A 26,375-nucleotide genomic window follows, 5' to 3' on the forward strand; every position below is an offset into this window, starting at 1 on the left:
TATTTTCTACACTTTGGGAAGCAGATAACTGATGAGAAACAAACAATAAACAAACACCGTTACAAGGATAAAGATAGGTGCGGAATTAAAATAATATGCAATTCTCCCGTACAATGGAACAGCATCTTTGCTTGTGCAAAATGTTTATCTCTGTATTAAAATCTGCAACATAACATCATAGATATTTTTTTCCTATGGTGTATTATGAGATACATTTTGTTAACGCTAAACTAAACTAAAATGAAATAAAATGAAATAAAATGAAATAAAAGTGAGCTGACTCTGTCCCTGGAGTCTCCCTGTCTACAGGTGGCGGTAGTACGCTCTTTTCAAACACGAGAGGAAGAATGTAGGGTCCCTCGCAAGGAACCAACAACGGGGGCAAGGAGTCTTTTCCTACAAAGAACGCTCGATAAACGGGCTGACACCAAGTACGAGAAATAGGAAAAATGGAGTACGCAGACCACGAGTACACCAGCAGCACTTGCGATATGCATACGCCCGTGGATTTCACATATAAAAGTAAGGACAAACGACAGAAAGTGATTAAATAAGCTAACTATAGCTTGGAGCTAGCTTGCGCACGTAGGAAGTGAGAAGTACAAGTTATGCTGCCTTCATCGGACACTGAAAAGGGTGTGAATTCCAGAACTCCGACTAATAGAAGAACCAAAATAAAGATGATCTTTAAATACGACTTCGGCACTTTATATTTCTGTTTCTCTTCACCATTGAGTCGAAAGGCTGAAATATTATTGATATGATTTTTGCGTCCTTTCGATTATTTTTCCTCTTTCTGTTAAGTGAATTACATGTCTGTTGACAAGGTTTTTCTTGTAGAAAATCAATAACGCAATCCTGGTAGCAGCCATGTTTTCTTTTTCCAGCGAACGTTTAAAATGACGTAAGTCCAAGTAAAGGCTTACCTTTTCCGATGTACCATGAATGCAGCATTTGTAAAAAAAATAAAAAATAAATAAATAAAAAGTCTGTTTAATAATATTATTAAATATTATTAAATAATAGGTGTATTTAATTAATAAATAGTGATATAGTATTATACATTTTTCACACACTCTCATATATTCATTTGTAACTTATAGAATTTTTCTCTCTGTCGTTTTCAGTGAGCAAAAAAGAAATCGAAGACTTTGTAAAGCTGAGGGTTTCAAATACCTACCTCTTCTCTGGAAAGAGAAATACTTCTATGTGGGCATGGAGGTATGCCAATAATTTCAAGTTCCCAGACACTGAAAAATGCCAACTATATAGATTTCGGAACCAGAAATACTTAAAAAAAATTGTACCTTTATCTTTGCCCCATCTTACTATTACTACCAGTGATAATGGTTCATCGTTGCTTTTGATGTTAGTATAAAATTGTTTTAATCACAAGACGTGGCATATTATATTTTTAGGACCATTTTGAAACATATGGGCTTACACTGTAAGATGACCCATCATCAAGCGTCTAAAAAATGGGAAAACCTGAAGAAGAGATACAAGGTATCCTGCATCTTGTTTGTTTGTTTTCTTTTCACTTGGACAAATAAAGCTTTTTGACAAAGCTTTCTCTTTACTTCCTGCCCTCTTTCTGTCTCCTCAGGAGCTAAAGCATCCCCCAGAAGGGGTGGAAGTGTTTCCTGATGTATGGCCTTATTTCTCCTTGATGGACAATGCAATGGCGGGTCGGCTGGAGGGCAGCGCCCCCATTCTCAAGGCCTTCCCCCACAACAAAGACAATGGGGAGTTCTTGATCAAACCCAAAAAGAAGAAGTTAGCCGCAATGGTGAAGTCTTCTATTGTGGCTGCTCCAACTGAGATTGAATTTCCACTTAATGGGATTGAGGATGGGGAGGTGGTGGCGGAACAGGAGGGACCTCAGGATATAGACTGCATCTTACAAGAGGTGGAGGACGAGAGGAGGACGACGTGCAGTGAGCAACAGGTGGCAGAAAGGGAGAAAGAAGTGATGGAACGGGAGCGTCTGGTGCTGCAGAGGGAGAGAGCAGTGCTGGACAGGGAGATCGCAGTTTTGGATCGAGACCGAGCCGTGCTGGAGAGGGACAGGGCGGCGCTGGACAGAGAAAAGGCAGTAATGGAGAGGGAGAGGGCGATGGTGGAGAGGGACAGGGATGCCTTGCGCAGGGACCGGCTGGCTCTGGAGCGAGAGAAAGCTAGACTGATGAGCCTTTCCGAAGAAAAAGAAGGGTCTGAGGAAGAGGTTACAGAAGAAAGCAACAGCAACAGCAGCAATGTGAAAGAATCAGGCGATATGGACAGGAAACAGAGGCTAATTCATTTGTTTGAGAAGCTTATTGAGAATTTTTGAGAAAATCTCAGCTCTAAAATCCTTGCATACACTGGCTTTATCTGCAAAAATTCCCCCCTTTTTTGGCACATTTCTGAGCAGTTCCCAGTTCTCATTTGCCCTCATAAAATTAAAGATCCACATTAATAATTCACCTACTAGTTATCAATAAAAACGTTGAGCCACTCCTAGTTTGGAGAGGTCTTCAAAATGACTTTATTCACTTGTGGTTATTCCATACAGAGCACACAATAGCAACCTGTTAGCATTTTTCTTTACCCCATCCACAATCAAAATCAACAGCTTCCCGTCCCCATATTAAACAATAGTGTTTTGTTGACTGACTCTACACATCAGAGTTGTTGGTATCAGCTATTGTGCATGGTTAAAACATCACTTTTTTGTAGTGTAATATACCGAAAAATTGCAGTTCACTTAAAAAAAACACACCTTTTTCATGATCAGAATATATATTTTTTTATATTACAGTACAGACTTTACAACCACTGAGTGTGTTTAAAATGCACATTTTATTGCATTAGATACTCAATTGACTTTTTATCAAGCTCCAGCTTTGATAACTATATTCTAGTATACATTGCCGAAAGTTATTAGATTTATTATTAATAACATTATATTTTTTTACAAAACAAATACATTTAAAGAATGTTGTCATTTTTCTGCCAACTGTGAAAACGAACACATACATGACATTTGAGGGCTTTTAACAGATTTGTTTTTCTGTGAATACTGCCTGTTGTTCACTTTTAATAAAGTTGTGGGACAGTTTGGCTTTTGACAACATTCTTGTGTGAATGTCTGTGTGTGTGGATATGGATATGAGTATCCATATCTTTTGGTGTGTACGCGTGCTGTTGTGTGCCCTGGGATAAATATCCGAACAACGGGATGAAGATGGAGTAGAGCAGTGAATATGTGCTTGGTCAGCAGAATTACACTCACTAATTTCTGTTTTTTAAGGCTGATAATTAATCTAAATGGTGTTATATCCAGCAGCATGTATGACAGTTTATTGGTAAGGCACTGTTGTAAATGAGATTTTGGATTGACGAGTGAATGAATCGTATGTGGGCTGTTAATATGTACAAATATGTGTGCGTGTGGTTGTATTTGTGTGGTTAAATGAGATCCCCGATGGGTATACGGGGCAGGCAGATGTATGCCTGTGGGGTTCTGCTGAGGTTGATGGGGTTGCCGTCCAGACGGATGTCCTCCAGTGCTCTTCTGATGTAGCTGAAATCTTGGAGGTTGCAGAACGTGTCCTCGTGCATCATTTGAATATTGTTACGCTGAAACAATACAATACAACTTTATTTGTATAGCACATTTAAAACAACAGGTAGCCACAGTGCTTCACATAATCCAATCAAACAGTAGTAAAGTACAAAGGCAGATAAGCTAGCAGCTGGGAGGCATTGATTAACCGAGCATACAAGTACACAAGTACGCACATAAGCAAGCAAGACTTAACGATAAAAACAAGTTTTCAGCCGTGACCTAGGTTGCACCAAAAGCAATTGGTCAGACGATCTCAGTGTTCTACTGGGAGTATACACGCTAAGGAGATCAATAAGGTAGCTAGGTGCGATATTATTTATCATTTTATAAGTAAGCAGTAGGATTTTGAAATCAATGCGGTATTTAATTGGAAGCCAGTGGAGGCCAGTGAGAATTGGGGTGACAGACTCAAACCTATGAGTACCAGTTAGAAGGCGAGCCGTGGCGTTTTGGACGAGTTGCAGTCTATGAAGAAGGGTAGAATGAAGCCCAGTGTATAGGGAGTTGCAATAGTCTAACCTGGATGTGACAAAGGCATGGATAAGCCTTTCTAGATCCTCACGTTGTAAGTTTGGCTTGGCCTTAGAAATTAAACGAAGTTGATAGAAACAAGATTTAATAACAGAGGACACATGCTCTACAAACTTAAAGGACCCATCCAGGTAAACACCCAAATTACTCGCAGAGTCGGAACGATAATCAGTGAAGGGCCCGAGGACACCAGTTAGATGGGCTCTAGGGGTATGACTGTCAAAGATTACAATTTCCGTTGTCTTGTCATTAAGGATAAGGGAATTGCTCTGCAGCCAGTATTTAACTTGTCTTATACAATGGAAGAAGCGAAGCATCGATGAAGTATCATCCTCAGTCAATTCAAAATAAATTTGAATAACATCTGCATAGCAATGATAAGAGAGTTTGTACTTTTCAATAATACGACCAAGAGGTAACATAGAGACCCAGCACAGACCCCTGAGGGACACCACAGGTAACGGGGGCAATGGAAGAGGAGTAGGTACCCATCGTGAAAGAGAAGGACCTCTCTGATAAGTAAGATTTAAACCAACTAAGGGCCATACTCGTAATGCCAACCAGATGTCCAAGCCTCATTAAGAGGATATTATGTTCCACCAGATCAAAAGCAGAGGACAGGTCCAACAAAACTAAGACCACGGTGCGCCCAGAGTCAGTAATTAAAAGAAGATCATTGAAGACCCTCAAGAGTGCCGTTTCTGTACTATGGCACAGTTTAAACCCAGATTGGAATTGATCCCAGATGTTATTCGCATTCAGATAGGTCTGAAGTTGTGATAGGACTATCAAGGATTTTTGACAGGAACGGAAGTTGGGAGATAGGTCTGTAATTAGCGAGGTTTGAGTGATCTAGGGAACGCTTTTTAAGAACAGGTTTCACTACGGCATGTTTAAAGGCAGCCGGAACACAACCCAGTGACAAAGAAAGATTGATTAGTGATAATATACTAGGCCCAATTACATTAAATCCCTCCTTAATAATGCGAAATGGGAAAATGTCGTAAACAGAGTTTTTTAAACGGTCAATAATTCCCTTAACTAAGATAAAATCTTTATGCATATTAAAGCTAACAATTATAATAAAGATAATAGAAATAGAACTAAAAATAGAAAGATGTGATTTGTTGTCATTGAGCTACACTACACTGGGATCAGGTCCTAAAATTAGATAAATATTACTTGAAATAAACAACAAGAGCATGAACAAAGTCAAAATGCAGAAGCAGCGAGTTAAAACTGCTGAATTAGAGAAGAGGATGGATGGATGGATGGATTTTATGGTTTGGCCAGAGGATATACCTGTAGGTGCAGAGACCGCAGGGTGTCTGGTAGAGGCACTGGGATATAATCAATGTGGTTGTCTGTTAGGTACAGGTACAGCAGGCCAGTCATATCCTGTTTAATGTAAGGAAAGATAATCATTAATGGCAAAGAACCTTAGATATTACCTTTGTGAAAGACATTTTAAGGCACTCATGACAATACTGGATTTCAAACACTGGCTTAACATTAGAATTTTGCTAATTTAGTTGTACTCTTATCCTGCTACTTTCCTTTTATTCTGTTTCCATCCAAAAACACAGTTTCCTGCATTCAGCTGAGATAATACATGTGTGGCTGACAAACTATTGCTCCTTCCAAATGACTATGTCTGTGAAGGTTCTCAGTCATCCAGGTCATCGATGACTTCCAAATGACTAAGAAAATGTTATTTTAATTTCTTGTCGTGAGCAAATACACACAGTTTTACTTGATATGTGCGAGTCCAACTGTAAGTAAAAGAGGTGTACGTACTTTGAATGCCTCTCTATGAATACCCTTTGAGCCAACGTTATTGTGGCTGGCATCAATCAGGGTCATAGTCTCTGGGAAAGACGGCAGCTGGGAGATGTGATTTTCTCGAATCACCACCTCCTCCAGTTCAGGCAGACCCATAAAAGCTCTGTCCTCAATGGATGTTATCTCGTTGTGGGTCAGGTCAATCCTCTTCAGTTTGTCTGAAGGAAGGTGGGAAAACACATCGGAAGAAAAATTAAGCTTGCATTTAAGTTTGCGTATGGTTCTGAACTAATAGTGATGTGTTTTTATTCAAAATGGAAACATACTCATGGAGGCAAAGTCAGACTTGTTGATCTTTTTGATTCTGTTGTAGCGAGCATAGAAGTGAGTGGTGTCTTTGGGGAGAGGGGGCACACTATCCAGATTCAAGTCATCGCAGTAGACTGAACCACCAAGGCATGTGCACAGCAAGCAAATGGGCATACCTGGAATACATGGACAAGAAGAAGGAAAACAGAAAAAGGAAGACATGCCATAGTAGCTTGTTAAAAAGTCCCGAATCCTCCAGAGACAACCATCCACAGGTCAAAGTTAATAAAAATCAGGTCCAAGCACACCAGAACTTTCCAAGTCCAAAGGGGATATAGGTTTTATATAACATTCCCATCTGTTCTATACTGACCTCGTCTGTCAACCACAGGCTCTTCAGGCTTGTCTGGCTCATCAGGCTCACTGGGCTCTGGCAGCTCAGAGCTCACTGACCCTTCTACAGTGCCAGCACCCTCTTGAGGGCTTTGTGTTGTAGGTGGAAGCAGCTTCTCCTCTTGTTAGAGACAAGATTAGGTGTTAAAAATAAAGGTTAGATCATAGACATGGGACAAGACATCTGGCAAACAGTAGCCCATGGTTTGCCGCAGTGTTTTAGCAGTGTTAAGCAAGAGTTTATGACTTTAAATGACAAATGAAAATAAGACTCTGATGTTAATAACATGAAATATGATTTGCAGTGTGGGTGTTAGTAAAGAACAAACCGACAGAAACAAATTCAGATGGCTTCTATGGTGGGATACTAAGCTATGAAGGAAAGAACGTTCAGGGAAAGCCACAGGAAGTATTTCTATAATCGATTTTCCCGTTCTGCACAACTGTGCCCATTTTTTTTAACCTTGCATAGTTTAAGGGAACCTTGAACATTTTTTATTAAAGTAAACTTTTATATCCTTGTTGTTTCTGTTCTGCTTTGGGGTTCTGAGCCCTAATAATTATCCTTTTCCTAAAAACAATGCTGATAATGTCTTGATGCATTTTCAATCATCCAGGAAAGTAAATCTCCAAAAGTTGATTCCGTTCATCTGGACGAAGCGTTTAGTGGGAGAAACGTTTCGGAGACTGGAGAAGTCACTTGGATGAGTGACGAAACGTTTCTCCCACAAAACGCTAAGTCCAGATGAACAGAATCAACTTTCGGAGACTGCTGATAATGTGAGACATAGCCTTTAGTACTGCCTGTCTTCCCCAAGTCTAGATTTGGTACTGACCTTCAAAAGTGGTGGGGAGCAGAGTTACAGGGACCTCAGTTTCTCCAGATGCAGAGACACTAGAAATCCCAGAGATTCCGGATACTTCTCCAGAGACTCCATCATCTCCCGAAACCTCTGGGATTCCTGAGAACTCCCCAGAAGTACCTAGTGTCTCCTGGGCAATAATGTCTGGAGTGATTGGCAGCTCCTCCTCTTGTTAGAGCCAATGTTTGGTGTTAGGAATGGTAACGTTGGGAGGTGAAAGGTAAGATGGACAATGAATCAACCCATTAACCAATCAATCACTCTTGAGAGATAAAATGTTAGAAAGAAAGTGATTATGAGTAAAAAAGTCCAGTAGCACAAATAATTATGAACAACATTTAACTACATTAAAAAGCAAAGCAGTTAAATGAAATTTAGGACAATCAACATAAATCCCACAAAGAATGACAAGTTAGATACTAATATGGTGCAACGATACTAACCTCCAGATATAAATGTTATCCTTTGGTCCCCGGACTCAAAGTCCCCAGAAACCCCAGATATTCCAGAAGCCCCTGAGCTCAAAAGATCTCCGGATACCTCAAAGCCAGACTGGTCTCCTGACCCTCCAGAACCCAAATGGAGTTCAGTGGAAATTCCAGAACCTCCAGAGGCAAAATCGGCCGAGGTTCCAGAAATAGCAGATCCCATGAAATCTCCGGATCCCAAGAGATCCCCAGATATCAAGAGACTGCCAGATATCAATGATTGGCTGGATTCTCCCGAGATGTGGAGCTCCTCTGAGGTTCCGGAGATCAGCACAATGTCTCCAGAGCCTCCAGAGCCTCCTGAGGCGCTAGAGACCAGAATCTCTCCTGAGCCTCCAGACCCTGAAGCTCCGGAAGCCCCAGAAGCCCCAGAGGCCCCAGAAGTTCCAGAAGCTCCAAAGGCCCCAGAGACCCCAGAAGCTCCAGAGGCCCCAGAGGCCCCAGACTCTACAGAGATCCAGAAATCCTGAATGATACGAGGTCTATCAGTGGGTGTCAGACGAAGCTCCACCTCTTGTTAGAGACAAGATTAGGTATTAATGAACAGATAGATGAGATTAACACAGTTCACAATGATGATGATTACATGCAACAATAGATGACAAATGGGCACATTTAACCACTGACTGCAAGTTAAATGGATGACATGCACATGGAACTGATTATCACAGGTAGACGATGAGGATGATGTGTTTCGAGGAAAGATTAGTGCCTTCTTTCTAAGTTAAGTAATGCTGCTTTCACACATCCAACGGCCCAATGCTGGACAAGGCCCTTTCTCTTTCATATTTACTGAACTTACTCATGAAGTAGTTCTATGATAAAGACTTTTTCTCCTTTTTTCAGACCTTTTTGTGTGTCTAGGCCCATGAGAACCCCAGATCCTCCCGAACCCTGAGGGACTAGCTGGGGTTTTAGAGGCAACTCTTCTTCTTCCTTCGGCTGCTCCACTTCGTTCTGTGTTTCCAGTGAGCCCTCATATTCAGGTGGGGGCAGTGTTCCAATCTCTATCTGAGGGAAAGACAACAGCAGTGAGTTAAAAATATATGAGAACTGCATTTTAAAATAAACATGATAAAAGATGAAATAAAGCATTAGAAAAGTTACTTTTTTATGGCTCTATGTGACAAAAACTTGCATGGGGACAAAACTGTGTAGTGCTGTTAGACAAATTTTTTCTGATTTTGCCTCTTTACATCAGCTGTTGGAGTTTAAATCAAACAATCAATATGTGACAACTTTAATTCAGGGGGTTTAACAGAAAGTTTATATTAACTGTGCAGGAATTTTACAGTCACCTTATGCATATAATTGACAGAAGATACATCATTTTAAATTTAAAAATAGTTTTGAATGCTTGGATGAAAATCATTTGCAGTTTCCTCCCATGAGATTATCTACAGGCCCCTTTTCATCCACTTTTAGTCGCTGCTTGTTTGTGGGGTTTTCTTCACTCAGTTTTGTATTTATTAACTGAAACGCATACCGTGTTCGTTTGAAATAAGATGACTGACTGAAAAATTGAAAAATATCCCATTTCTTTGCCTCGGGAAACTCTTGGTTTGAATTATGCTTTGAGGCTTCGTCTATTTTGAAGCACTGTCTAACCAGTTTTGAGGGATTTGTCTGAATATGTGCAATGAGTATGGTCCTTTACATCTCATAATTCATCCTGCTACTTCTATTAGCAGCCACATCATCAATACAAACCAGTGGCCCATGGCATAAGATTGCCTCTGCCATGTTTGAAACATAATATGGTAATATTTGGATCATGAGCTGTTTCTCTCTTTCTTGATCATGTTTATTTTTCTTCTTCATTTGTCACATATCAGTTAATTTTCTAATGATTTCTGAGCCTATCTATGAAAACTATGCATAACAACAGCTGCAATTCATAAAATTTAAATGAAAAATTTTCCTAAAACCTACTGAAAAGAAGCTGAAAGTCTGGACTGCAATCAGATATTGACTGTTTGTTTTAAATTCCACTGTGGCCGTGTAAAGAGGCAAAACTACAACTGTTGTGGACAAATCAAGGACCTAACTGTACTTGGCATTTTGGCATACAAAATATGCCTCAGCACTGGTGATGTGCAAACCCTGCTCTGTTTACTATCTCAGCACTCATATTTTTCCCAGTTACTTTCACATTTAGTACTCCTGTGCTAAGCTCAGAGTCAGCGCACAGGCACCTGATAATTGCTGTTTGTTTGCCTGTTTGTTAACAAGACTGCGTAAAGACAGCAGTGTCGAATTCTGTGAAACTTAGAGGAGAGGTTGAGCAGACAAAAAAATAATGATCCAAAGATTTAAGAAAAGACACCAACAAAGATCTCCATAAACAGGAAAGTATTTTTTGATTCATAACCTTAAATTTTAACCACTAGATGGCAGCAAATTGTGCTGAAGAAACTATCCACTGCAGAGCGTGCACTATTTATCTAGCTCAGATTCATAAAAAAACTAAAAAACATCCAGTGCTGTCCAGTTTGTAAAATGCAAAATAACCTTTGCTCAGACTTTATAGAGATTCAGCCAAGAACTCTGTTTTATATCTGCTAGTAAGTGACCAGTAAAGCAGTGATACTACATCACAGTAAATATTACAGTATTTTTTTCTATAGTAAAAAGGCACTGCATATTTTACATAATCCAGCACACTGGGCAGCTTAAAGACTGTAAAAGGAACATGCAGCGACAACTCTGAAAATGTCACAAGTTTCACAATACCAAATTACTTTGTAAATCAAGACTTAGCACCTTTGTTGATCAAACAGGCAATTTTAATTGGGGAAATTATAAAAATGAGACAGCTCTGCCAAACCAAGAAAGCTTTATACACAGCTGTGCCTTTTGGTTCCTTCATTAAAGGCTTCGGGTATAGCCATTTGCTATTTTAATTATATTTACAGTCTTTGCAGTTGCTCTTCTGACAGCTCAAGAAACCTGCAGTTCTATTCTTCTCCAGATGAGGGCAGTGAACTCCCACACACTTCACACAGGTAGTACCTGACACTGTATAACGCCCCTCAAGGCTGAGTCAGTCCTTCAAAAAGGGAATGGTCCTTGTGGAACCAAGACTCACATGGTAGCTGCACAGATCCATTTCTCAGCCTTTTTATCTAGTTTTAACCAGAGTAATCAGATATCTGTAAGCTAAGAGGCATCAAAGGAAATGTATGTCAAGTGAATGCAGTCAAATTATTGAGAATAATTAACTACCTGAAATGTAACTGAGGAAAAAAAGGCTTGTATCAATGAAAAGCTATTCATTCATATATTTTGCATTTTAAAGTTTTCCTGAGAAAAAGCTGAGGATACTACAATGAGGTAGGCCTTTAAAACGTCTTGCACTGAAAAATCTAACTGCTGCCCCCCCCCCCCCTTTCCCCCAAACATATACACCCGAGGGGAAAGAGGGGGTAACAAACAACACTGAAAAAAAGTTTCTGAAATCCTGGATTTTGGGGAATAAGGGATGTGAAAGGAGAAATGTGGAGCGTTAAGCCAAAACCAAAATGTATAAAATTACCGACCAAGCCAAAATTAAGGGTATTACTGTTATATTAGTATATATGAATATATTCATAGGCAAGTAAAACATGTTTGAGAGTCAGATGAAATCTTTCCAAACAAATTTCACCAATGTCCTCCAGCTTATCGACACAAAATAAGTGAGCAGTTTGGAAAAGTACTGAAAACTCCATAGACACCAGCCATAGGCTCTTAGTCATATGGGGTGCAGCATGTATGTATGTATGTAATATCTAGTCCTTCGAAAAGCCACATGAGTTAAACTCACTTAAACTCTTGCTGAGTGAAAAAGATAGCACACCGTCTACATGCAGAATGTCTATTAAAGGAGCAGAGTCACATTCTGGGAAATTGGATTATTCTCCAAAGCTTAGATAATACTCCATCTTAGTTACACTTTTTGAATCAATCATTTTTCATATAGTTACTTCTAGAGTGCAGGTTGGTAAAACTGTCCTACTTTTGGACAGAGCTATGCTATCTATGCCATCTATTACTCTTCCGATTGTCGTCTTTGCCCTGACAAGCTGCTGGCAGCGCCACATAGACTGTAAATTAAAGATGGACATGGGGTCTGAAACGTGGAGAGAACACAGGTTGTGCAAGGTAGTGCATTCAAAAATTCAATTAAACCTGCTTTGCTTCTAATGGCCAGCGGGGGTCAAACCTTTGGCTGCCAAAAGAGGTCTGATTGTTTAGATGTCAATGAGAAAATGTTGCTCACTATGTTGTTTCCATATTCCAGGATGTTCCATGGTTTTTAAAAAAATATATGACAATAGCCAAAAAAGCTTAAATCGGTTAAGCTTTAGCCTGGCATTGGTCTTCTTACCTTACATGAAACATGAAAGCAATAAGTCATATTTTCTTTACACTCTGAACAGTTATGTGTCATTTACCATTGTTCAAAACTTACATCCAACCTCTGGATGGTAACAAAAAACAAAACAAATAAATAGAATCTCTAATTAAGTGAACCATCCAGCTCCTAAGATGTTATAAAACTCAAGAGAAAATAGATAAGAGGCAGACTGAAGATCATGATGAAACTAATGTGCCTGCATGAATCCAAAGTTGGTGATTAAAGCATGTCCAGAGTATTTGAATGCAGCAGACTGAACAAGATTGGCTTGGATAACAAAGTAGATGAGCCTTTAGTTCTCTCAAAAGAGACAAGCCCCGAGGAGAAAGGAGAGAAATACCAAACGAGAGCTGGCCGTGGAAAGTAAAGACTCAGCATTCCAGAGGCATGGAGCTCATCATCGCTCCATTTCTCCCATGAGATCTGATGTTTGTGTGAAAAATACAAAAACCTCTCCTAAATCTTCACTCTTTTTAGAAGAGCGCTCTCTCAGATGATCTGCCCTCTCAACAAAACTAAATGAGAGACCCTTAAAAACTGCAATTATGAGTCAAAGCGTTATGTTTATTCAGCGTGGACAGCATGAAAAAAGATTCTAGTTACTCTAAATGCACTTTGTACTGCTTCTCCTCTTCCGACCCACACAGACTTCCACAAAACCTCTTGAAACTTGCTGAGTAATTTCCGATTTTATTAAACGCAGACATTATCAAAGCCATTCTCTTACAACACATGAAAACATTCTCACACCCAGCAGCTCCAAATGTAACTCTGAGCTGTAAAACTACACATAAAATATGCCAGTGAAGTTGATTAAGGCTAAAAAGCTTGGGTGGCACTAGTTTCTATGGAGGTGGATGACAAAAAACTTTTCATAAGCTGGATTGTGGAGCAGACCTTAGATAAGAGCAGTTTTGTAAGTGCAGTTCACATCAGGTTTGATTTAAGTCACTGGCTCAGAGGGAGCCAGCTGAAAATCTGATGTCATTTTGACACTGCCTTGGACTAATTTCCTTGTCACAAAGAACAATAAATTGACATGAATTCTGGCTATAGCTTTCAATCCCACTGTGTCTGCAAGGCTTGCCACATCACTCTCAGCTTGAGCTGTGATATGAGATTTGAAGGGCACTTCTTGAATTCACTTCTTTCCTTTGTAGCCATTACCGATCTCCATTCATCTTTAAAAGCCGCTCTCCTGCATAGAAACTTCCAGTAACGAGAAAACACCTAGGGGTTTTCTCGTTACTGAAGGTCATCTAGTCACTGCTTTTAGTAAAGATTCCAGCTGTCTAGCCTCCAGAGGACTGACATGCACCTGCGAAATCTGTATGAAGATCTGTTGGAAGCAGATAAAGCTTTAGCTGTGTTTGCCCTTTCCCTCTACCTGTTACTTACATGTATCTGCTTGAAAAGGCAAACATAAAATAAGGTTGAAATCAGCTTCTACACAATAAGCAAAACAGTCAACAGTTCAAAGTGCATCAGCTGCAGTTGGACATCAGTAATATGTAAGTAAAACTGGTGGCTGCAATGTCTAAAATTATTTTGGACGCATAAATCTGGAAAACATTTAGCTTCCCAGTGGCTCCTGGACAGCAGCCGGTTCCCTCTGTGCTCAGTGAACCTGGTGACCTCAAATCAAATTGTCCCAGCAGCCTTTATATTTTAAAACATCAGCTGTCTGTCATGTTGATGTGATAAAATATGATTCATATTTTCTGTCTATCTTCTCAAGTTTTTTCAGTAATCAATCAGCATAAAATTTGTCGCACAATCTTTACACACAGACTAGAGGACATGTGTCTTCTAAATGTTTTTGAGAATCGGCAATAAATTCAACAGACCACATGCTGCTAAATGAAATAAATTCCATGTCTGTGAAAATGCCTTTATAGCGGTTGCTCTAGAGTAAAAAGTTTAAGGTGACCTATTTATTTTTATGATTAAAGGCAAAAGAGTCTGGAAGGGGTTTAAAAGCCTGAAACATACATTTTCTCTTGCATAAACTCAAAAAAGAAATTGTGTTTCTTACCTGAGGCTCACCAATTGTCAGGACATCCTCATAGTCACTCTCCAAATTGAAATTGTCATCATAGTTAGTGCTACTGTATGTGTCTAAGTGCGCTTGCCGGGAAAATCTGGGGCTGGCCACCGCCGCTTTGAGGACGAAGAGTCCGAACAGAAGCCGCACAAGCATCCTCATAGTCCACCTTGATGAGGGCAGAGTCACAAAGTCAGTGGGGAATGTGTGATTAAAAGATTTTACAGACGTATGTGAAGTATAGCACATTACAGGGAAATTACACATTCACATGGTGACTTTTTTTACTTAGTAGTTTATTGTCACTTGCAAAATGTAAAAAATGACACGAAAAAAGACGTGGACAGCAAATTTTAAGAGGTTTCCTTAAACCTTAAATGGTTCATTTTAACAGTACAAAGACATCTGTTGTGAGTAATGTGAACATGGTGTGTAGTAAAATATAGTTCCATATGCTGTCGGTGCACAGCAGAGCATGCCTTTGAACCTTACTCCATAACCAGTTCGAGATACTGGAAGGATAACCAGTCTACAGTGCTGCACACCAAAGCTTGACTTTGGGTTCCATCTGTAAGGTCAATGAATTCATTATCATGGTGCAGACAGCTCAGGGGATCAAAATATGAGGGCCTCCTGCTTTGCTTTAGCCAGAGGCTTTCTTTTCCATGGAGCAACCATCTTGGCTTAAATAGGTACTCGTCTGTGGTATGTCAAAGGTCAAAAGTCAGAGTTGATCTGATAATGAACCAGGAGAGGATTTTGTTTAGTCTCATTAAGGCTAAAGAATTTTAGAAATTCACTTTCAGCCTGTGGTATTTATGGCTGAAGTAAAGATTTTGGGGATATTTGATCATATAATGGGATACTCTAAAAGTGGAAAATCAAAATTAGTATGTGTAATTTTTATCATTAGCCCTGGCCTAGATACGATAGCTGCTGTTCATAATCTTCTGCACAGGTCTACTTAGTTCACCAAGGTTGGTCAGTTCTTAAGTATTATTCTAAAGTGGGAAGCACTAATAAGATTAACATATGCTAATTAGTGCTTAATTAGCTGGCACCACAGACAGTGGGCTTACGACTTTAATCGTTTGTCAGTATGCTAGTGTGTCAATGTTCGAAACACTAATAGCAGGTGTAGTCACATTGGAACTGATATATTTTTACAGATTAAAGAGAGTCCTGTAGGCTATCACAGAGAAAGGAGCGTAAGGGAAGAGAAGAAGAAGAATTTGACGAAGATAGTAGACAAAATGTTGGCCCTCAGGGTTAGATGGAGAGAGCGAGGAAAGGACTGAGTAGAAGAGAGCAGCAAGAGAGCAACAAGTGTGTGTGTGTGTGTGTGTGTGTGAGAGAGAGAGAGAGAGACAGGTTTCTAAGCTGAATCGACCCCTCACCCTTCACAGAGGGCCTTTATGAGGGCCGGTTGCTGCCTGTCTCAGCACTCAAACTCCAAATTCCACCGAGGTTTGTGGACAGGATGGCAGCGAGTTACAGCTGCAAGGAAAAGCTTCATTCAGCAGCAGCGACACTCAAACACACACACACATACACACAGAGATCCACGTTCATGCACACACTTGGAAAGACGCAATCCTCTCACAGATGCACACTCTGTTTTAACACACCTATCTTTCAGTGAGAGAAAACTGAGAAACCTCTGCTGCTACTATTTTGGGATGAGGACAGATATAAAACCAAAAAAACAGCTTCCTAGGTTATTTAAGTCATGAATCTAACCTTGTCAGTATGAGAGGGACAGAGTTAATATGCAAATCAGTCTCTTCGTTGTCCCTCCAACATCAACTTAGTGCACTCTGCTGAGATAACTTGATCTGACTGGTTATCATTGCTATTTAAACAAACCGCCCGTCATGGAGCTACGCAATCCAGCACAGCTAGACTGAACGAACTATACTAAAGACAGAGGTGTGCTTTTACTCAGGCCATCACAGTGTACAGTGTGTGGAAACTGTATGTATGTAAGACTGGAGCCTCCAGACTACTTCTCTGTTATGCTTGGCTTTGCATTGGGCATTCCTGATATTCAGTGATTCTGCCTTTTCCCCTCAAAACCCACAAGCAAATAAGTGATGCCCACTTGGCTGTTGGTGCAAAACAATCTGGGTTATTTGGACTGCAAGAAGGTTTAATTTGCATTGAAAAAATCCTCTATCAAAGCAGGTGACTAGGCAGTGAGAAAAGTATGGTATGCACTTGTATGTAACTATACTTTGAGGGAGAATATTTGCAGAAAGTTTTCAATTATTTAAGATTCTCAGCAAAGTAGAAGACGTTTTCTGCAGAAGTTGAGCAAAAGATGTTATGAAAAGGTGCTATTTATGCACTTTTTCATGAACACCTGCTGTTATTTCAAAGACTAAGGTCATTTTTCACAAATACATACACTACAGGAATACGTAACGACATTTGAAGAAACAAGGAAAAATCAAAAGCCTTAAATTTGATACTGTGAAACACCTGTCTAACACAACTGAATAACATGTAAAACATTATGGACCCCCCAAAAAATCCCTTAGAAAGCACCTGCATATCTTCAAAAGTAAACCCAGGAGAGAAATTAAAGCCCTTGCCACACCATCTTATTTGTGTTGTAGCTCATTTTAAAAACTCTGAATAGGAGTGTTTTTGGAAGGCTTAGCTGAGCAACTCTTCCTGCCTAATCCTCTGCACCAAAGAGCCATTCAACCAGCAAGATGAAGATAGCACCAAAAACTCTTACCTCCGTCTCCTGCTTTCCCGAATGGTCCCGTCAGCCGTGATGGAGATGCTGAGGGCTCCGGGACTTGGCCAATGGTGAGAGGTCGCACAGGGTGCCTTGAAGAGGGAGGGTGTGTGTGTGAAGTGTGTGAAAGGTGTGTGTGTGTGAATTTGACAAGTGTGTAGACGTGTGTGTATGTATAGGTCTGTGCGCTCTGGCAGACCTGAGTGCCCTGCCGCTTATGTGTGAAGGTAGGCACTGAGACTGATTGGACCAGAGCAGATTGCTTTTGGTCACTCAGAGTGCACCCACCCCACACTGTACAACCACATGCACAACCCTCTCAAACATTACACACACTATACACGCACATGCACACACACGCACACATCAGACACAAAGAAACAGAGAGTAAAGGCCTACCACTGGCAAAATATCCGGCCATCCCTTTTAAGAATATGCATTATTTTTCTAAGAAGTTGGCTCAGTCAGATTGAAATATTTCCCTGTGTTTTCCTCAGGTGAAACTCTGGCATGTGTTGCTTTCATGTATGAGGGGGATCCACGGGGACCTTATACACAATGGGACCTCTGTAAGAAGCCCCTGTTAGCATAGTGCTGAGAGGAAGTCCCTGATTTAGGAAGGCCTCTGTCCTCCTTTTGGGTTGAAGCAAATTTCTCTTTGCACCATCAGCTGCTCAGTGGTCTGCTTTAACTACAAGCCTGATTTTAGTTGTAGGAGAACTATGGATGTCTTAACTGATGGAAAATATTCTGATCAGGGTTCAGACCCCCAAGGCAAGTGATTCTTCTAAAGTCCTGATGTAGATTTAAGGGGATTCTACTGACATTGCAAAGACAGCCTGGCTCATTAATGTCCCTTGTTAAAATAAATATGGGACACATACACACATGCAAACACAGAGAGCAAGTCAGCATTATTTGGCCATAGTTTTGTCTGAACCTGTCCACTTCTCCCTCAGGAGGTAGCTCTAGACCTTATGATGAATGACAGGCAAACCTCTAACCTGCCATATATGCTGGGATTTATATCCACAGCTTTTGTTCTGCCAAGCACTCTTTAGAGGAAAGAACACAATGAACTTTTACCCAAAATATCATACCTGAGACAATGATTTATCACACAGGAAGCATGGGACAGTACCCTAAAAAGTGTTGAAGTTGATCTCCTGTCAGAACATTTATGTGAGTGGTTCCTAATCTCTCTCATTTGACTTACCCTCAAAGCCCTGTTGGATCCAGGGGTTGGTAAACCTTGGTGACATTTTGATGAGGAAAGAATTAAAAACTCGTTATTTCCCTATTCCACTTAATGTCTTGCTATAATAATGTGGCTCAGAATGAGGCAAAAGAAACATTTTCCTTTCATGTCAACCTTTGTTATTTTCATGCTAGCAGACTTAACCTTCCTAACAATGACAAATACATTGTGCAAAACGCCTCATTAATGAGATGTCTCATCTTTTCCCATAACCATTGTCTTACTATATTAGGTATTCACGTACTAAATTTAGCAACTTTATTACGTATAACTAACAAATCTTGTTTAGTCAACTGTTACTTTTAGCTAACAATTTTAGCTGCTAGCCATAATGCTATTAGCTAGCTGTTTTAGTCACATTTACAAGCAACTGACACTTTTTAAATATTACCTTATTCAAATTAGATGAGTCAGTCTTTCCATATATATCTTAGCTATTGCAACTGTGTTTGAAATATTGCTGAATTAGCTAACTGACTTGAGCTTATGCAGATGTCACTCCAAAGAAGAGAAAATTCTAGTTGCAAAGTTGAAAAAGCAAGAAAATAGCAATTCATGAATCATATATCACGTTCTTGAGTAGAACCTGGTCAATACATTGCAATTTTAGCTAGTCTGGCGTGGCTGCCCCAACTTTCTGAGTTGTAACACCGACTTGGGGGGTGTCAGAATGTTCTGCTGCAGTGGAACTTAGAAATCGCTACTTCCTGCTTCTCTCCCACATAGCTTTCTGGTCCAATAAACAAAGCCATTGTTGAAGTGATTTAAACTTGCATCCTTTCTGGAGGCTACCACATGGCTATACTTTTGATTGCAAAAAGGCTTCTCTTTGAGTTCATTAGCTATTAGCCAGTAAGCAAGTGGTTTCACGGTTATAGTGTCTTTAGCCACTTTTGGTTTCTTGCAATCAAGATGGCGACAGCAGAAATGTTAAAGGATGCAAAACTGGATTTCAGATTATCTGGTATGTCCATCTTTAATACTGTCACTGTTAGTATGCTAACATATTTAGGAGCCTACTCTTTACATAGCCCTATCTAGTCTGGTACCTACATGCTAATAAATTAAAATAAATACAAACTGCAAAATCTATAACTATATTTTTGCAAATAGCACATCAGTATCTGACATTGGACGTGGCTCCTCTGAAGGTTATAAATACTAATCAAAGTTCCTAAACTGTTTGTTTAACAAAGTATAATGATTCCTAAGGTTGGTTCTTTTATTATTTTTACTCATTGATCACAAGTCCCTTGAATTATTTTATGTTTTAATCACCACATGCACTACCCAAGTAAAATATGTTTGGCCTAAATGTGGCTCACATCTGCAATTTTCTAATGGCCACAGTCCTTGACGGATAGTGCTGACTATTGAGTCTCTTTTCAACAACAAGTCCACCTTATATGGGTTGCATGTCAAATGTGTTGTGACAGCTGGGTCATGTCTGGCCCACACAACATACACAACATTTGCTAGTCCTGTGGGACAAATGTTTCTGTTATCTGGGTTGATAATATAATACATGTTTACTTTATCTGTGCATGAAAACCCTTGCACGGATATATTATTATTACTGTTTCAGTGTTATAGTGATCCAAAGTGCTTGATATATTATGTTAAACGGAACACCAGGATACAAAGTTGTTCTTAGAAGTTTTATTTAAATTGAAGACAATTCAAATGACATCTTATCTCAAATTATTCAGAAAAAGAAATGGCCATAATTAAAAAGTGTCTTGGTATTTTTTTTTTTATAAAAACAGTTCTCACATTGTTGTGTACAAAACATTAAGGACTGTTGGCCAGGAATATTCACAGGATTTCACTTTTATTCCCCCAGTATTAAATAAAAATAAATTACCTACAGTAAATATGCAAATTTCTAGAATAGAGTAATTTTCGGAAGAAAATCAAGACCACACACCTATAAGAACACAAGACCAGTTATTTGGCTTCAAGCCCAAAGATATAAAGTAGTCATAGAAAAAAAAATAAAAGTTGTATTTTGATTTTGCATTTAGAAGCTTTAGCTTCTGTTCAATATCGCATAATGACAATTAGTCTCCAAGCTTTTTACATGCCATAAATACATATTGTCCTCCTATTCATGTACAGTTACATTTTGGTTCAGAAGTATTTATGCAGCTGTTTACACCTGCATAAGGCACAGCTAGCGGTCAATAACCACAATTAAAGCTTCTAACCCATCAGTAGTGTCTTTTAGATCTTATTCAGACTTAACTAAAAAAGCTGTTTCCAAGACACAACAATACAATAAGTTCATGCCAACTAATGTCAGATACTTTACAAACATGCAAATATGTATGGCTTCACAATTCTTATTTACCAAATCAACTTCAAGGTCAAGTCATCATTTGTGGAAAATAAGAATTGGCCTAAGAAACAATGTTCGTTTTTCTGTTTAGATGACAATAGACCTAAGGAGACGGAAACACATGATGACATCTCTGGGAATTGGTGGTTGAATTTCATTGCCGTCCAGTCGGAGGTAGCGGAGTCGAGGAGCACTTTCATTAAGTGAATCGCCCAGATCTTCGACAGACACGGGACAGACACCTGAGCCGCTTACAGCTGTAAATTAAAAAAAAAAGGGAGTTAATGTAATAAGAATGGATAGATTCCAAATGAAAAATTCTAAAGAACTTTCCTTTAAGTAATTCCAGCTTAAATTGATTTCTGATTAAGCAGAAAATAATACACCTAGGCTTACTTTTGATCTTGTTGTGGTCAAGGTGAAGATGCTCAAGGCCTGAGGGAATGAGAGGAACATCAGTCAGCTGGTTGTGGGACAGCTGCAAGTCCAAAATGCTGGAGATGTTAAACACATTTTTGGGGACTCCACTGCTGGCAAGCTTGTTGTGGTTGAGCCTCAGAAATGCCACTTTTGGCAAACCTTTGAAGTAGCCAGCTGGGATCTTCTCAATGTTGTTGCCATCAAGGAAAAGCTGGGTGGTAGAAGGTGGTAGCCCAAGAGGCATGGTACTCAGCTGGTTCTTGGCTAGATTGATCTGTACCAGGTTGTTCAAACCCTTTAGGCTGACTTCAGTCACAGCGTCATCCATCAGCTTGTTACCCTGGAGGTCCAGAAGAGTAAGTTTATCCAGGCCGACGAAGACACCTGCAGGGATCTTGGAGATTCGATTGCGAGACAGACGTAAATGCTCCAGGCTGGCTGGGAGTTGTGATGGCACTGAAGACAAGAGGTTATCGTCCATGTACAGGTGCACCAGGTGAGTCATTGCACTGAGGACACCTTCTTCCACGCCTTCACTAGTGATTTTATTGCGGTTAAGGTTCAGCCAACGCAGCTGGGTGGCATTCTGCAAGGCATCTGTTGACAGCACTTCAATCATATTGCTCTGCAGATATAGGTACCATGTGTATGGAGGGATTTTAGGGATATTCTTCAAGTTTTTATTGTCACAGTAAACAGCACGAGGGAAGTTCGTTGGGCAGCGACACTCTTTAGGGCAGGCTTGAATCTGGGCAATATGTTCCTCGTAAGTTATGTCCTGGCTGACAGTTAGCCCAATCAGGCACCAGATGCTGAGAAGCTTCAGTAGAAGTTCCATTTTGCTGCTCAGCCTGCGTTAGAAATGTTTAAAAAAGAAGAGAGTATTACAGTCAGGAAGCCCTACAGACAAATGTCTTTCCTTTAAAAAATGTTGAGCAGTTATTCCACACTGCCTTAAGAATGCAGTAACTTCTGACCCCCTTTACTAGCAACGGTCTTTGTAAGATGTTTGATGCAATATGTCTAATAACAGGTAGAATATATAAATCATGGCTATCATCAAATACATTTGGATTAGTGTACTAAGTGTTTGAAATAAATCCCAAATTAGTCCCCACCACCTACTCCATCATTAATTCATTTATGAAGGCAAGCAGCCAGCTGAGAAGTAGTCCACTCATCTGGGGGTTTACTTGCCTTCCAATTAAGTCTCAAAACACCGGAAGCAAATCCAGGTCAACTTTAATTGTATTAGGTCAGTCTAGAAGCTCTCCCACGTGTCAATGCATGCCAGCTTCAGTCTGCATATCTGATGCAGTGATGCATGCAGATAAAAACATATTCAACTAAACATGCAAATGGTGCTAACCCCTGACAGGCGTAAAGGAAGATTAAAGGTGTGATGTTGCAGAAAAGCAATAGATTGAAAGCTCTGCAAGTAAGAAGTAAAAAATAAATGAAAACAAGAACAAACAAAAATCCAAAGTCAGCTTTGCCATCTTCTATCCACTCATCTTCTAAGCCACAACTTGATTCCTCTCAGCTACCATCTGGTGCTTGTTTAAATTCTTGATGCACTCCATGTTTGTCTGGAACTCATTTCGGGTTGCTTTCCATAGATGGCCACACTTCAAAGACAAAGGCGGATAACCTCTGCTCGGAGATGTGCCCCTCATTTTTCACTGTAGAAAAGCCAAAGCTTTGTCAATTAGCTTTGGAGTAGAATACGTAGTGCATTGGCAGCAATGTAATTCATGCTTTTATAAAGTTTAAACCCAGTTACTAAAGCTGCAAGATTAACAACTAACAACCATCAACCCTATAATTCAGACAGTATACATGTCTTTGCCTTGCAGTCCAGTCTATCTTACCTTTAGCCCGTAAAGTTTCCTTTTGTGGAGTCCTATCAAGTGTGGTCTCAAATGATGAGGATGGCTTTTACGTCCCTCTATTTGTACTGCTGGCTTTTTCATTCATGGTGTGCAAGCCTGTCACTCAGGATGACGTTAAAGCTTCTCTTGGCCAGCTAGAGTCTCCCAGGATCAATGGTCATAATCCTTAATAGATGTGTACTGTCCTAAGCCTTTTCAGTACCTGAGCCATGGCACACTTAGAATGCAAATATACCTGTCCTTAGTTTGCTGACTTCCACATGTAAAACCATTGCTGGTATAATTGATTTAATGCCACTTTAAGAGTCCTTAATCAACCTTTTGTGCTAATTTTATTCATTGGTTGTCCACTATGTGAATGCAGTTAGTGGGATAAACAAAAAGTACACACACATACAGCTCAGTATATTTGTCATGTACAGATGATCATCTCCACCTCCATATCAATGTTTAAAATAAGTACAGAAAGTCAAGAGTTGTCAACCCTGTCTGCACAGATGGCAGAAAAAAAGAATGTGGGAGGGAATTGCTTGGGGATATAAATCTCAGTTTAACTTATTCTGAATAATTCAAGTAGTATAAGACTTCAAGGAAATATAATGCTCCTTTATTAAGATAGAAATATCCATAGTTTAATCAAAAATACTGGGATGGAACAGAGCATTATCTAAAAAACCTGCAGGAATCGGACAATACTTTGAAATTACCATAGAGAAGGAGCAAAAGGTGATACTCATAGAAAATGCCACAATCCAGTTGAATTTTAAAACATGAGGATTTTCCTGAGCAAATTTGACATTATTAAGAGGGGAGGCACGTTTTTCTGCATTACTGCTAAAGCATCAAGCACAAAGCTGACGCACTCTGCTTAAGTACAAAACCTTGCCGGAAGACATGAGAGGTTATGGGAGGGAAGTCATGCTTAAGCTGAGGAGATTCTACTGCAGGCTGGCCTTGCAAAATGTTTTGCTGAAGCTCGCTTACATCAGAATTGGTGACCTTTCAACATGCGAGCATAAGACTGTGCTCAATTCTGGCAGTGACGGCAGAGCCTCGAATACAACAGGATAATCCCAGCTCACTTGTGAGGATAGGAGCAACTCTCATCCATGATCAGCCATGCAAACCCATTAGAGCTCCAATGTGCACCTGTGCACAGTGATTATTCCTTAACGCATGTTTGTGATCCTCTACGATCAGTTAAACAGCCAGACATTTGTCCCAAGCACATTCGGAGGAATTATGCATAAAAGACAAGTTGCTATCTAGAATAGCTGAAAGGGCACACATTTCAGTGCCTTAGCAGTGCCTTTACTGGGTTAGCCAAAAAGCGGCTCCTTTACTTGTGATAAAAGACATATAATGGCATGTTGAGCTGTCCAATTTGTCCAATTCGATGCATTTCTATCAGACTACTGTGTTTGCACACACTGCAGACACTGAAATTGATTTACTTGCAACACAGTCTGTTAATGTTGTACTCTAAATATGCTTTCCCTGTGCTACTTTACTATGGCCAATGAGCAACATGGGGATAAAGTCAATTTGATTCATTCATTTTACACACAAATGTGCTATTTTACAGGATCCCCCAAAGAGAGAGAAGCTAAACACATTAAGGTCTCAGAAATGCTCTCTGTATTAAAAGGTTAAGAGATCGTCTATTGTTATTTTGTTTTTAGTTTTTAATGAGTCATGGCTTCATAGATCTGCAAAGTGGAAACTGTATTTACTAAAAACAAATGTTGGGTAATATCTGCCTGACAGACTAAGGGGCTTCCTGCCAGGGGCTTTGTGTCAGAGCCAGCTATGTTAATTACACAATGGCTTTTATTTGCAATGTATGAGTTTTGCATGATTATTTCCATTTGTTGAAATCCTCTTCATGACTTTGAAATATTTGGAAGAGTTGGCATGACTTTCTGTGTCCACAAAGGACAAAAAAAATGTTTTTATGGGTAATTGTTACGTGAAAAAAAAACAGGTTTGGCAGTAAATGCGACTTTCCAAGATGTTTATTTGGAAACTTCAAAAGTACCACAGTTGTTTCTTTGCGGTTCAGTCCTTTCTAGGTGTGAGTGTGTTAGTAAAACGGCTTTAAATTGGTTTAAAAAGTGCCCAGCTCAATCATGATCATAAGAAGAGATAATAAGTGTAGGTTTTTAAATAGAGGTTAGTAAAGTGAAGCCATATCAAAGATAAAGAGCAATCTCATCAGAAATCTGCAAATTCTCTGAACTCTTTCCACTACTCTCTCAAACAGACTCATTGTAAATGAAAGCCAAAATCATCTTTACCTGCTTTTCATTCGACCAGGTGAGTTTTGGTTCTTGTGCTCCTCCAATGATTAGCTTTGATGATTGTCTGCAGTCTCAGTGGTCTGAAGCAAAAGCCCAGCCTAGCCCTGTTTCTTGTATTGTTATTCTTTTGATTTCCCCCAAGGCTGCACCTTGGTCACCGGTGCAACCGAGAAGATGGAGCGTGTGTTGTTGGTGGGAGGACGATTGTGTGCGAGCTGGGATGTCCCTTCAGAAGTCTGTGTTGCCTACTTTTTGCCAGCCCAGCATTTTTTTTCTGCATCTTTTTGTCTTCCCCCCATTTTTTTCCTTTTTTTATAGAACATGAAGTCATGCTTGAACGATTGACAGTTAAGCTGATGTCACCCCACCTTTAAATGGATGTTTTGCTCTTTACTCATAACTCTGGGGGATGGACACATGATTAGTTATGGCTCATTTCAGCTCAAATGCCTTGGGGTACATTTTCTAGGGTGCAAGGTGAGGTTAGATGGTACTTTACACCCAGCTTTTCACAGAAAGTCTTGTTTTTGTTTCTCCTACATTGCTCATACAATCAGATACAAGCACATACACATTTTTTCTGTATTATTATAGGATATTATAGGGTATTATAGGATATTTACTATAAAGTACCTTGATGCAACTGTTGGCACTATCTACAAAAATAACATAATTACACTCAGCAATTTTACTCACCTAGATTGTACTGGAGAAGATTTTACACTGTTTCACTGCAAAAACAACTGCAGAAGACAAAGATTTTCCTTGTGTCTCAAACCGCAATTAAAGTTAACCACTCAAAGTAGAAAGACATTGCAAGGAAAACTGTAATTTTAGTAAATGTGACATGATACACATCAATTTATTGTTCTAATGCAAGCATTTGTATATTTTTCACTGTGATGTTGGCAAATATTTATCCATGGGTATCCAAACCAAGCATGAAGACTTAAATCAAACAAAAGGTGTGCACATTTCAACTCACTTTGTTCTTGCAGTTCT

The 26,375-nt window shown here is 39.7% G+C and overlaps 3 protein-coding genes and 1 long non-coding RNA gene across 6 annotated transcripts; 2 read left to right on the forward strand and 2 right to left on the reverse strand.

The window, feature by feature from the left end:
* Positions 1 to 114: 114 nt before the first annotated feature.
* LOC146689606 (uncharacterized) lies at positions 115 to 3,100 on the forward strand. The gene is made up of 4 exons (XM_085436488.1): positions 115 to 522; positions 1,128 to 1,221; positions 1,419 to 1,506; positions 1,607 to 3,100. The coding sequence occupies exons 1-4, from the start codon at positions 450 to 452 to the stop codon at positions 2,330 to 2,332; spliced, it is 981 nt and encodes a 326-aa protein (XP_085292614.1). The 5' UTR covers positions 115 to 449; the 3' UTR covers positions 2,333 to 3,100.
* Positions 2,595 to 19,149, reverse strand: epyc (epiphycan). 3 transcript variants are annotated; one of them, XM_085436484.1, is made up of 12 exons: positions 18,815 to 19,149; positions 18,382 to 18,416; positions 17,163 to 17,257; positions 14,411 to 14,588; positions 8,825 to 8,987; positions 7,932 to 8,489; positions 7,462 to 7,656; positions 6,606 to 6,746; positions 6,250 to 6,408; positions 5,939 to 6,141; positions 5,444 to 5,539; positions 2,595 to 3,621 (listed from the first exon to the last, which is right to left on the reverse strand). In XM_085436484.1, exons 4-12 carry the CDS (start codon positions 14,579 to 14,581, stop codon positions 3,451 to 3,453), a joined length of 1,857 nt encoding a protein of 618 aa, XP_085292610.1. In that variant the 5' UTR covers positions 14,582 to 14,588; positions 17,163 to 17,257; positions 18,382 to 18,416; positions 18,815 to 19,149; the 3' UTR covers positions 2,595 to 3,450. The 3 variants fall into 3 exon arrangements, with proteins under 3 accessions (XP_085292610.1, XP_085292611.1, XP_085292612.1); XM_085436485.1 differs by lacking the exon at positions 17,163 to 17,257; XM_085436486.1 differs by lacking the exons at positions 17,163 to 17,257; positions 18,382 to 18,416; positions 18,815 to 19,149 and adding an exon at positions 15,817 to 16,088.
* Positions 19,150 to 20,118: 969 nt separating this feature from the next.
* On the reverse strand, positions 20,119 to 23,097 carry kera (keratocan). Its single transcript, XM_085436538.1, has 3 exons — positions 23,053 to 23,097; positions 21,158 to 22,032; positions 20,119 to 21,018 (listed from the first exon to the last, which is right to left on the reverse strand). The coding sequence occupies exons 2-3, from the start codon at positions 22,017 to 22,019 to the stop codon at positions 20,849 to 20,851; spliced, it is 1,032 nt and encodes a 343-aa protein (XP_085292664.1). The 5' UTR covers positions 22,020 to 22,032; positions 23,053 to 23,097; the 3' UTR covers positions 20,119 to 20,848.
* Positions 21,552 to 26,375, forward strand: LOC146689609 (uncharacterized). Its single transcript, XR_014915963.1, has 3 exons — positions 21,552 to 21,677; positions 25,337 to 25,389; positions 25,516 to 26,375. It is a non-coding gene; the product is annotated as an uncharacterized LOC146689609 (long non-coding RNA).

The sequence above is a fragment of the Copadichromis virginalis genome, linkage group LG17, assembly GCF_057382275.1.
Source record: "Copadichromis virginalis isolate Kocher_CV1m ecotype Utaka linkage group LG17, C_Virginalis_male_GT1.1, whole genome shotgun sequence".
In the NCBI taxonomy this organism is placed as follows: domain Eukaryota; kingdom Metazoa; phylum Chordata; class Actinopteri; order Cichliformes; family Cichlidae; genus Copadichromis; species Copadichromis virginalis.

Excerpts from the sequence above, each read along its gene's own strand:
- LOC146689606 (XM_085436488.1), top strand. The coding sequence starts at position 450 with ATGGAGTACGCAGACCACGAGTACACCAGCAGCACTTGCGATATGCAT. Across the intron at positions 523-1,127 it reads CGTGGATTTCACATATAAAA|TGAGCAAAAAAGAAATCGAA; the intron begins GTAAGGACAAAC and ends TGTCGTTTTCAG. Across the intron at positions 1,222-1,418 it reads ACTTCTATGTGGGCATGGAG|GACCATTTTGAAACATATGG; the intron begins GTATGCCAATAA and ends TTATATTTTTAG.
- epyc (XM_085436485.1), bottom strand. The coding sequence starts at position 14,581 with ATGAGGATGCTTGTGCGGCTTCTGTTCGGACTCTTCGTCCTCAAAGCG. Across the intron at positions 8,988-14,410 it reads TGACAATTGGTGAGCCTCAG|ATAGAGATTGGAACACTGCC; the intron begins GTAAGAAACACA and ends TCTTTCCCTCAG. Across the intron at positions 6,747-7,461 it reads GCTCCCCACCACTTTTGAAG|AGGAGAAGCTGCTTCCACCT; the intron begins GTCAGTACCAAA and ends GTCTCTAACAAG.
- kera (XM_085436538.1), bottom strand. The coding sequence starts at position 22,019 with ATGGAACTTCTACTGAAGCTTCTCAGCATCTGGTGCCTGATTGGGCTA. Across the intron at positions 21,019-21,157 it reads TGACCACAACAAGATCAAAA|CTGTAAGCGGCTCAGGTGTC; the intron begins GTAAGCCTAGGT and ends TTTAATTTACAG.